Here is an 11820-nt window from a genome sequence, read left to right on the forward strand (position 1 = left end):
CCATTTTGGTAGTTTACTCTTAACAATATAATGCAAACATTCACATCATGCCATGCTTAGTTGTGCATTATATTGTTATTATTTGTTATAGTCTTCATAGCATCTTGCTTCTTAACTTGCCGTAAGGCAAGAATGATGAACCATCAATAACTTGTTTTATGTAGTGTTTGTATGAAGAGTTAGAATAGTTGAATCATGAAGCCTATAAGGTGTTTCTAACGATGATGTGGAAATATCATATCTTCGGCAATGAATACACGGTAAACATAATAATCATTATCAACATTATCTTCATTTAATGTTATTTATTTATTGCAATTAGGGACGTTCAACTGAGGCATAGAACTTGCTCGAATGTACTATTTTTTTTTTTAATAACAAATGTTATTTGTGTGTACGTGTATATTTTGAAAACAATAAATTTACATGAGCAATATATAAGTTTTTTGGTTATCGTTATAAGGGTAACTTGTTTAAAAGATTCTATATTAAAAGTATGGTTGTAAAAGTCTCGTCTACGCTTCGAGTATTCCCCGAGTACTCGCTACAAGGTAGGCTGCTGAGGTCTGAGTACTGATCACCTAGGTCAATAACTTCCCGAGTAATCTCCGCCCAGGCCGAGTATTCTCAAATCCGACTAGGAAGCGACTAGCGACTTTTACAACCATAATTAAAAGTATTTTAGTTTAAGGGATAAGGCATTTTAGGCTAGAAATAACCTTCAAAAAAACTGTATTTTCTCTATAAATTTGTTCATGGATGGTTAACTTTACAAAACAAACACACCTAAATTACAAATCAAATTTTAATTTTTGTGTAAATTCTTATTCCATTACAATCCATAAAACGGACACTACCTATAGTTTTAGTTTGACGATTTTTAACCTAAACTGGAACGGAAAGCATAAGTTAACTAGTTTTTTATTCAATTTTTCTCGGTTAGTCAATTAATTATTTTTATTAACACATTGACATCATAGAATGAAAAAAGTATCAATCGAACATACAAGCTTAATCACTACTATCGTGCTAATTTCCTAGTATAACCAAAATAATCATGGACATAATCGTTCCTAAGGCGATCATATTTTTATTAACTTATAAATAAATGGTTATTGACACAATGAGGAACAACTATAAAGACTAATAACTTATGTCACATCTCTCTCACACACATCATTAACATATAACACGTACATTTTGATAGTTGATACTGTACCAACTTGACCATTTAATTATGGTTTATGAGGCTATTGACCTTCAACGTGATCTTTGTATCAATCATCTTTTGTATCATTCAACTTAAGTAGGTTCAACACGTCTAACCAACTATCAACATTTTGTACCCAAACTGAAATGATAAACTTTTTTATTTAGGTCTATCCAAATCTAGTCATTTTTTACTTTGATTTCAATTTCTTATATTTTTTAGACCGTAACCTGCTAGAGTATATTGGATACATAATCTCATTTTCATATCATTTGATCACACCATTGAGTAATGTTATATTTTATAAAATCTTCATCACATTAGCAATTAGATTAAACCACGTAACGAAATCAAGCCATCAAATCAAGTTCGAATCCGATTCCAATCACGTTTACCGCATTGAGCCTTCGGACGGCGATTTTTCCTGAAACTAAAGATAATGGGCTTGGGCACGTATGTAATCGCGTTTAGCTATTGGGTTAGACTTTTATTTCGTTTGCTTTAAAAAAACAAATCCAATAAAAAATTTAGGATGTTAACAAAAGATGAACTGATCTACCGGTCTGAACTCTAGAACCAGTAATCTCCAGAAGCTTCCATAAACCCTATATTTCTTCAAACCCTACCAAAACCCTTTCCGCCATCACTCCTTTAGATCTCACCGCACAAACATGCACCGGCTATCAAGGCGTTCTGTCAACACTCTCCTCCGCTACGGCGCCCATCGCCGCCGTGATGCCGTCTCTGCGGCGGCGGCTTCTGCCGGTTCTCCCAATTTCAATGAATCGGTATAACTCTTCTCAATCTATTTACATTTCTACCATCAATCAATATCTTTATGTATATATGTACCACAGTTTTTGGAATTGGTATTACTCTGAACCGATTGTGAGACCTTTTATATTGATATCCTGTTGATGATTTTGCAAATTAGGTATTTGTATCAATTAGGTCACACGTAGGCATGAGATTGGTACCAGTACCGGTACCTTAACGCATAGTACTAATACTGAAGTTTAGCTAAAACCTAAACCGAATACTGTATATGTTAGGTATGGTATGGTATGGTACCGTTAGAAGTCTCGAACCATTATCGTACCACACCACATAAATCGCTACTGAAATTGAGTTAAATGAAAAACCGAATACTATATCGAATATCTTCGGTCGGTACGGGTATTGTATGGTATATATGTACGGCACCGGTATTGGGTGTGAAATTTTTCATCCCTATGTAAGAGCATACTTCAATTGTGTTATTGAAGTATTTGATGTTAACAGGGTGCAGAGAGGGATGCCAGTGGTAGGTGGTATTCAGTTTTAACTACTGCGTCATCCACTGGGCCTGTTTCCACAAAGTCTTTGAAATTAGGAAACATGATTCCTTCTGGGAAGCGGTTTGAGTCGACGGCTTCAGACGTTCAGACACCTGAAGCACCTGTGGAGAAGTATGAGTATCAGGCAGAGGTGGGCAGTTGGTGACTATAGAGTTTACTGTTTCTTTTAATGTAAATTTGAATTAGTTTTTTACAGTGATTGTTTGGTATCATGTGATATGTTCTGCTGCAGGTAAGTCGGCTTATGGACCTTATTGTTAACAGTCTATATAGCAACAAAGAGGTGTTCCTTCGTGAACTTATCAGGCAAGTTTCTAAAATTTTAAACAAATTTGCAATGTAGTCGTTTTTTGTTTTAACTCTTTATCTAGTTTATAAATTTTTAATGTGATTGAAAATTGACAATTTGTGAGTGCATGTGTGTTCTTGTTTATCTAATTTGCATATAATCTAACAATGTGCACATAAAAAAACTTTTATATTTCAGCAATGCAAGTGATGCGTTGGACAAGTTGCGATTCCTTAGTGTTACGGAGCCACATCTTTTGGAGGGTGCCCCTGAACTTGACATACGTATTCAAACTGATCAAGAAAATGGAATAATTACTCTGACGTAAGATTTGCAGCTTCTAAGAATATTAGTTAAAACTCTACATGATTTCTTTTCTAACGTGCATGCTATATTCAGGGACTCTGGCATCGGTATGACACATCAAGAAATTGTTGATTCTCTAGGAACAATCGCCCACAGTGGAACCGCAAAGTTTCTAAAAGCTTTGAAGGTGGATACTGACATGCTGTTATTAACATAAATAAATTTTATACTTTACACCTTGTTTATATACAAACTTTTGAATTTGACAGGATAGCAAAGATGCTGGTACAGACAGCAATTTGATCGGTCAATTTGGTGTGGGGTTTTATTCAGCCTTTTTAGTTGCCGATAAGGTATGCCGTTTTTGAATTGCATGAATTTTTACTGTATATGGTCTTCTTTCGGCTCATCGTTTATGTTATTAACAGGTGGTGGTGTCAACAAAGAGTCCTAAATCCGATAAGCAATATGTTTGGGAAGGAGAGGCCAATTCTAGCTCTTATATTATCCGAGAAGAAACTGATCCCGAGAAATTTATTCCTAGAGGAACCTCAATCCAGTTGCATCTCAAGGTCAACTATGCAAATCATTATATTCTATTTTATTTCTATTATCTCTTTATTATCGGTCTCACTGAATTTATCATTCTTATATTTTTTGTACTCAGCGCGATGATAAAGGTTTTGCTCATCCCGAGAGAGTTGAAAGACTCGTAAAGAATTATTCTCAGTTTGTCTCGTTCCCAATTTACACATGGCAAGAAAAGGGCTATACAAAAGAGGTACTTCTGACTTATCAGACTTTTGTATATTCACATATTTTTATGTTGGTAAATGTAATGTTTGGCTGCCATTTTTTTCTTGTTCACTCATTAGTGTTTCTGTTGTCACAGATTGAGGTTGATGAGGATCCAGCTGAGGCCAAGAAGGACGGGACTGATGACAATGTTGAGGTAAGTGAAAATTATATAAGTTATGAACACATGTTGCACTCAATACAGATCTAACAACCATATCATGGTGTTCTATTGTAACAGAAAAAGAAGAAAACTAAAAAGGTTGTCGAGAAATACTGGGATTGGGAACTCACTAATGAGACACAACCTATATGGGTGAGTTTTCTTTATGTGATGTTTATTTAAGTTTTTGTAAGGATGTGCATCTCAAGGTCTTTTTTGCAGCTTCGAAACCCTAAGGAAGTTACAACAGAGGAGTATAATGAGTTCTACAAGAAGACATTCAATGAGTACTTGGAACCTTTGGCATCTTCACACTTTACAACAGAGGTGAAATGCGATATTTTGATTTCACTTATAGTTTTGCTTGTTGGCATAAAGCCATAAATATTGTAAATGTGGGTCCCATGTGAGCGAGATAACATTTTGACTTTTTTTTTTCAAATTGCAGGGTGAGGTCGAGTTCCGGTCAATTCTCTATGTTCCTGCTATTACTCCAATGGGGAAGGAAGACATTGTGAATCCAAAAACTAAGAATATTAGACTTTACGTCAAACGTGTCTTCATTTCAGATGACTTCGATGGAGAACTGGTAAGATTGGTCTCTTACGTATTTTGTTTGAGAAAACCTTTCTGGTTTTGACTTAATTTTTAACCGGTTAATAATATCTGTTATTTGATGTTGGATTAGTTTCCACGATACTTAAGCTTTGTCAAAGGTGTTGTCGACTCTAACGACCTTCCCTTGAACGTATCACGTGAAATTCTTCAAGAAAGCCGCATCGTAAGTACATCTGGCATTCCTTCTTATTTTAACAAGTTGTTTGGGGATACAGTAAATACTGATTTTAGTTTTTATACTTGAAAGGTGCGGATAATGAGGAAACGGTTGGTCCGGAAGGCATTTGACATGATTCTTGGCATATCCGTGAGTGAGAACCGAGAGGTAAAGCATCTTTTTTCTTATGGATTGAAATTCTTATCTTTAGTTTAATTATATGATTAATAAGAAAGAATAACCCTTTTTATGCTTTGCTTTAGGACTATGAGAAATTCTGGGAGAACTTCGGAAAGCATTTGAAATTGGGATGCATCGAAGACCGTGAAAATCACAAGCGTCTTGCTCCATTGCTTCGATTCTTTTCATCACAGAGTGAAGAAGAAATGATCAGTTTGGATGAATATGTTGAGAACATGAAACCTGACCAAAAAGATATCTACTATATCGCTGCTGACAGTGTCACAAGTGCCAAAAACACACCATTTTTGGAGAAATTATATGAGAAGGATCTTGAAGTACTAATTCCCTTCTTTTTATTTTTTATTTTTGCTGTTAGTAAAAACCGCTACTTAATAGTTACGGGTTTCTTTGCAGGTACTGTTCCTCGTTGATCCTATCGATGAAGTTGCTGTCACAAATCTTAAATCATACAAGGAAAAGAACTTTGTTGACATCAGCAAGGAAGACTTAGACATTGGTTAGTCTTTTAATTAAAATATGTTTTTTTATTCAGTAATGAGCAATAGCACAATTTTAACAACTGATGTCTTATTTTGCGTTGAAATTACTAGGTGACAAGAACGAGGAGAAGGAAAAAGAGATGAAGCAAGAATTCGGACATATTTGTGATTGGATGAAGAAACGATTGGGTGACAAAGTTGCGAGTGTCCAAATTTCAAACCGCCTTAAAACATCACCATGTGTTCTTGTATCTGGAAAGTTTGGTTGGTCTGCAAACATGGAGAGGTGATTTTTCTTCATAATCAAGTCTTATATAAAGACGTCTTTATTTTATTTTATTTTTTTGTTAATGTAGTTTTCTTGTAATTATTTAGGCTGATGAAAGCACAGACTGTTGGTGACTCATCTAGCTTGGACTTCATGAGAAGCAGAAGAGTGTTTGAGATCAATCCTGAACATCCAATTATCCAGACACTAAATGTATGATTTTATTTATTTATTTATTTATTTATTTTTGATACCACAAAACTACTGTTTGGATATTTAAATCTTTTATCTGTGCAAAAATGATGCAGGCTGCTTGCAAGAGCAATGGTGAAGATGAAGAAGCTCTTAGGGCTATTGATCTTCTGTATGATACTGCATTGATTTCTAGTGGTTTCACTGTGAGTCGTCTATCCTTCATGCCTATACTGCATTTATGTAGCGTGTTAAAAGCTAATGACGCCTGGAATTATTAATGACAAAAATTTATGGTATTTCGATTTGATGCAGCCTGAGAGTCCATCTCAGCTTGGTGGAAAGATTTATGAAATGATGAACATGGCTTTGTCAAACAAGTGGTCAACTGAACAACCAGCTTTCAACATGCACAGCTCACAGACACCAGAGGCAGAGATTGTGGCTGAACCACAACCAACCCTTGAAGCAGAGGTGGTCGAGCCGGTTGAAACCACTTCTCAGAAATGATGCCTGCAGATGGAGTCAAGTTGAAACCAGGGCTCAGAAATAATATGGCTAGAGGGGTTCTAGTTTATTAATGTTTTGGTTTTTAGCAGTTTGAAGGGGGAAAAGAACACGAATGTAGAGTTACAATACTACTTACCAGAAAGGGAATTTGATTTTGAATGTTGGTTATTATTGCATGAGCTAGATATATCTTATTCAAGTGTTATGTGGATTTATATGTTTAATTGGGTACCAAGTATACAAACAGATGATTTTTAACAAAATAGGAAGATAATTCTGTTTTTAAAAATTAATAAATAAATGGATTGTGGGTTCTGACCCAACATTTATCAGGTTACCAAAGCTTGAAAGTCCTGTTTCGGATCTTGTTCTAGGTCGTAAACGTTGAAGAAAGCAAACAACCTACTTATCCACCAAATTGACGTGCGGAATCCATCAATGAAGTGTGTAATTATGACGAGTAAACAAACGTAAAATCCAGCAGAGCAGCAACGTGTTTACAAGATTTGACAAAGCTCCAAATGACATGACCCTTTAAAATGGCGCATGACCGCTCTATTTATAGACATAGAACCAGCGCATGACCACTACAACGCATCTCTCATGCGCTGCACAAGACACATGCGGCATTACAAAACAAACACAAAACTCAAACTCAAACGTTACACAGCACTAAGACATGACAAATCAAATTGGCTAAGCAGTCCAATGTTTATCAAAGGTTTGTTTTATTGAAATATCTAGAATGCTAAAAAGGACAATAGGGCATACATAACATGTTTGAAAATTGAGAAGAATAAAGGTCAAATGATTTCTTTGGTTTGGTCCACTTGAACAGTTTATTACATATTAACAAAAGGTGGATAACATTAAGAAGAGAAAAAAACGAAAGATAATATTCATGCTGCAACGTGAGTATAGTACAACCCGTCAACGCATAAGGGGTATTAACTTAATTAGCAAATTTAAAAGGTAACTAATTCATAATAAGTAATTAGTACAAGTTTCTCACCAACATTTGAGTCATCTTAAAACCAAATTGCGCTACAGCCGCTCGAGATCTCACCTTGTGATCATCCCACTCGGTTCCAGCTACCTAAATTTCTCACCAATTGCCACCATCACTATGTGTTTCGATCTATACACTATTAGTGTTACACACTTAAATGACCAAAACGCCCTTCCGCTTCACCCTTCTTTTCCTCTTCTTCTCCATCCGCATCCGCTTGAAGAAGCTGTTCCGGTGTAGCAGCAGGGTCAAGATCCCAACACCCGTCTGGCAAGTTCAACCCTTGACCTTTTAGCAAACAAGCGGGAACCTGGTGCGAAAACCGAACCATTTCTTTTCTCGGAATTACACGAACCGCGCTCTTGTTAGGGTTTCTTTGATACACAGTCTTGTACCCTTCTAGCTTCGCCAAAGGTGTCACACACACCCCAACTTTTTCCGAATAATCATCGAGAATCTCCACCATTTCGTATTGTTGCATTGCTTTTTTCGACTTTTTATTCCGATACACAGCCCATATATCGCCTCGTTTCGGGTATATTTTAACCGACCCTCCTTTGCCAACATTCTCCCTTCCCAAAAGATGCGAAAAAATGTTGACTTGGTCAACAAACACAGAATGCGCAACCTTGAAACTTCCACACGATTTATTAACTCCAAATTCAGCGTCGGGTTTCGAGTTCAAGTAAGTGATATGAAGCTGAAACGGTTTCACCGAGATCACCTGGCGAACCACGCAATAGAGACGGGGCATCCCGTCTTCTTCATCATATATAGCCCATATTTGCTTCGGCTTAAACACTTCCTCAGTCCGATCAGTATCAAAATCATGGAAATCCGGATCGGGGACCGTTATCGCCATCAAACTACTTTTCTTGACCGTTTTCCCGTTCTTTTCAGCCTTCAAAGTCGAAGCCATTTTCATTTCTTTTAACTTCCCACGAATTACCGATCTAGCCTTTTCAATTAACAACTTTCTTGCATCAAAAGCGGGAGCAACCGAATACTGTCTCGTTAATACATCAACCCCGCCATTTCCATTTAGATTATTCAAATCCGAATACGGTTCAGTTCTTAAACCCATTTCCCCATTTTCGATCTTTCTTTTCTTAGGAGGCCGGCCCATTGGGCCCGTGTTCGATCTCACCTGGTGTTTCCCGTTCGACTTTTGCCTACTTGTGTTACCCGGTTTAGATGGTAAACCGTTAGGATCCAAAGTCGATGAACCAGAATAAGTATTCCACTGAAACGATACGGTCCCTGCGTACTCGTATCCTTGTGTAGGATGAACAACCGACGAGCCGTTGCCCGTAAAACATACTGACGTACTTGGTACATATGGACCCGTGTTATACGCATGGTTAGCATAACCGTTTTCAGACGTATACGACCATGGGGCGTAAGTAACGGGAGCCGCACCCGTTTCAACGGCTACAAAAACCCCACGACAGTTCTTACAAGAAAGTCGTTTATTCACATATTTTCTAAGATACTCGTACTGAACACGACACGATGTACACACAGTCCAAAACGTATCAAGTCTTGGAGAAGTCTCGGAACCCGAAACACCGGAAGTATTATAACCAGCAGCCGACAAGTGTTTATTTCTTTTCGCATCGTACGAGCTTCTTTTCACGTTATCAGATAACACAGCCCACGCTTCAGAGACGAGTTTGAACGCTTCATCGGCTCCAACGGTTTTGTTTTTGTCGGGATGAAGAAGAACGGCCATCTTTTTGTAACGTTTTTTCACTATTGATTTGTCTGCAGATGGATCCAGCCCGAGAACCGAATAGAAATCAACTTCTCGATTCATATTCGTCGTTGTTGCAGCAGCGTATATCTCGAATGTAGCGACCATTTGGGATATACCTTCCAATTGAGGGCATAAAGTTTGAGCCCGTAAAGCAAACTGCTTCGCACCCGTGAAATCTTTCATCAAAAATAGCTTCTCCGCAGTCTCTTTAGCCCTAAGAGCTTCTTCTATGTTCGGATCCATCTTTAACGTTCAACCCTACAAAAAATTACATCTAAATAATGCACAAAAATAGTATTCCAATTTCATAAAAAATCAAAAAATTCCCAAAAAAAATCAAAAAATTTCCCAACTTTAGCATAAAACTACAAATGCAGAGTAAGATTTCAAAGAAATTAGTGAAAAAAAAACATCCATTTAAGTCACATGCATATGGTAACTTGACTAACTTCAATCATCATCACCAACAGTTTGCAAAAATAACCAAATCAAACTAATAATCATTAACCCACAACAAATCTTCAACAAAACATGCTAATTACAAGCTTAATTACAAAACCCCCAAATTAACACAGCTACAATTTCAAGAAATTCAATTTAGGTCAACAAGTTTTCAACTTCAACTCAAATTAACAATCAAAACACAAAACCCAACTCAAATCCGAACATAATAATCAACAAAACAGTAAGATCTCAGCTCCGATCAGCTAAAAATGTAAGCTTTTGAAACTACGAAAACCCTAAATAAATAATAAAGTATTAATACATTATACGGTATAAAAACACAAAATTGAAATGAAACATACTTGAATCTGCATCCAACAGCAACGGAACAGCGACTAGATCTCAAATCCGTTTGTAGCTTTGCTTCAGATCTACGATCAACGAGGAGCTTAACTTTTGTAAATTTAGAAAAAGTGAAAATAAAAAATAAACTTAACCTTTAAATAAATAAATATACCTTGTAATTAATTATTTATACTAAAATAAATATATTAGGGTATTGGGTAGATTTGATAATTTAATTATTTAAAAGTTTTTATTATTTAAAACCTTTTAAATAAAAGCAAATGATGAGTTCCGGCAGTGGGCGGGAGGTATAGAATATTCCGATCGTATACACTAGTTGAAATATAGATTTATTTAGTAGTGTAAATATGTGAATAGTAGATGTTTTGATTTATAGAAGATTAAAGTTGTAATGTAGTGTTGTATTTTATACTTTTGAATTTGTATTTTGGTGATGTATAAATTAAAATTGGTGACGTATAAACCGCTTACTAAGTTTAGATATTGTGTATAGGTTTTTAGGAAATTGTTACTCGGTGATAATTAAGTTATGGCGTTATCTATAAGTGATTGGACTTTTGTAGAGGCTGTTGTTATTTAATAAGGCATCGTTATGGATTCCGTTGATATGAGTTAAAGGTAAATTTTTATTTCTATACCGTTACGATCTAGTAAGTTTGCATTTATATGATTGATCGTATTTTTTTCAATTTAAAGACGAGGAGGTTATAAGAAAAAATAAACTTACTTGTTTAGAAGTGCTAATAATTATTTTATTAGACAACATTGCTGGTAATGTTGATCTCAACTTGTTAAATTCTTAATACGAATACATTTTTTAAGATTTATGAATAGAACGTATACTTTTTTTCTAGCATGGAAATGAACTCATTTGTTTTATTAAAAATGTTAATAACAAGAAAATATACAATAAACTTAAATTCAAAAGTCTTGAAATACTATAAATAGAAATTTAAATTGGGAATAGGTCAAATAACATAAAAAATAATTTTCTGAAATACAAAAACATTGAAATAATAAAAGTAATGATCGGTCTATTTGTATGCTAAATTTAGATGGAGACTAGAACCTTCATATTCTCAAACCTAATTGTCACATTGTGTATCATGTGGAGTTTTTAATGGTAGGTTTTAAGAAGCTACAACTTTTCTGTATTATTTGAAGAGTTTCGTTTGAAAGCAAGAGTAGTTGTATATACTTTTTCTAGAAGTATATGGTATATGTGCACATAAAACATTAAAATACACATGTCACGTAAGTTGTATAACAAAAAAATACTTTTATATTTATTAAACGGTGTATTTAACTTTTCGTAGAAGTATATGGTATATGTGCACATATAAAACATTAAATACACATGTCATGTAAACTACACAATAAAAAATACTTTTATATTTAATAAATGGTGTACTGGTATATAAATTTACTGTTATAAAAGTTTACTAGTAAGAAGCTAAACCATAAAATATAATTGTAATATAATAGATGAAGAAAGAAAGGAATTACAAATGCAATCAAACGAATTCAATCTAAGTCTTTATACTCTTTCAAAATTATGCTTATAGCCAATTGATATATGTGATTTGATGACATGAATGCTTATCTTTATTTATATAAGAGTTTGTCCACAAAAATTTACAAGAACAATGAACATGCATGCTTTTTAACAAACAGATGATAATTATAATGGTGTACAAGATTTGAGTTGGTTGTTCTA

General features: G+C 35.1%; 2 protein-coding genes across 4 annotated transcripts; one reads left to right on the top strand and one right to left on the bottom strand.

Moving 5' to 3' along the window:
* The first annotated feature begins 1745 nt into the window (after nucleotides 1-1745).
* On the top strand, nucleotides 1746-6727 carry LOC110929584 (heat shock protein 90-6, mitochondrial). Its single transcript, XM_022172741.2, has 20 exons — nucleotides 1746-1998; nucleotides 2492-2677; nucleotides 2780-2853; nucleotides 3035-3160; nucleotides 3236-3329; nucleotides 3412-3495; nucleotides 3571-3714; nucleotides 3810-3923; nucleotides 4035-4094; nucleotides 4179-4253; nucleotides 4323-4427; nucleotides 4549-4689; nucleotides 4789-4881; nucleotides 4966-5043; nucleotides 5139-5393; nucleotides 5473-5575; nucleotides 5670-5844; nucleotides 5934-6039; nucleotides 6135-6224; nucleotides 6334-6727. The coding sequence occupies exons 1-20, from the start codon at nucleotides 1882-1884 to the stop codon at nucleotides 6526-6528; spliced, it is 2415 nt and encodes an 804-aa protein (XP_022028433.1). The 5' UTR covers nucleotides 1746-1881; the 3' UTR covers nucleotides 6529-6727.
* A 600-nt stretch (nucleotides 6728-7327) lies between these two features.
* Nucleotides 7328-10447, bottom strand: LOC110929583. Of its 3 annotated transcripts, none has more exons than XM_022172739.2 (3): nucleotides 10347-10447; nucleotides 10100-10168; nucleotides 7328-9551 (listed from the first exon to the last, which is right to left on the bottom strand). In XM_022172739.2, the coding sequence occupies exon 3, from the start codon at nucleotides 9534-9536 to the stop codon at nucleotides 7683-7685; it is 1854 nt and encodes a 617-aa protein (XP_022028431.1). In that variant the 5' UTR covers nucleotides 9537-9551; nucleotides 10100-10168; nucleotides 10347-10447; the 3' UTR covers nucleotides 7328-7682. The 3 variants fall into 3 exon arrangements, with proteins under 3 accessions (XP_022028431.1, XP_022028432.1, XP_022028430.1); XM_022172740.2 differs by having other exon boundaries at nucleotides 10255-10446; XM_022172738.2 differs by lacking the exon at nucleotides 10347-10447 and having other exon boundaries at nucleotides 10100-10245.
* Nucleotides 10448-11820: the final 1373 nt, after the last annotated feature.

The sequence above is a fragment of the Helianthus annuus genome, chromosome 3, assembly GCF_002127325.2.
Source record: "Helianthus annuus cultivar XRQ/B chromosome 3, HanXRQr2.0-SUNRISE, whole genome shotgun sequence".
In the NCBI taxonomy this organism is placed as follows: domain Eukaryota; kingdom Viridiplantae; phylum Streptophyta; class Magnoliopsida; order Asterales; family Asteraceae; genus Helianthus; species Helianthus annuus.

Bases quoted from the DNA above. Each gene is read 5' to 3' on its own strand.
- LOC110929584 (XM_022172741.2), top strand. From the start codon at position 1,882: ATGCACCGGCTATCAAGGCGTTCTGTCAACACTCTCCTCCGCTACGGC. The intron at 2,678-2,779 runs GTGGGCAGTTGG...GTTCTGCTGCAG, and splicing joins AGTATGAGTATCAGGCAGAG to GTAAGTCGGCTTATGGACCT. The intron at 4,095-4,178 runs GTAAGTGAAAAT...CTATTGTAACAG, and splicing joins GGACTGATGACAATGTTGAG to AAAAAGAAGAAAACTAAAAA.
- LOC110929583 (XM_022172739.2), bottom strand. From the start codon at position 9,536: ATGGATCCGAACATAGAAGAAGCTCTTAGGGCTAAAGAGACTGCGGAG.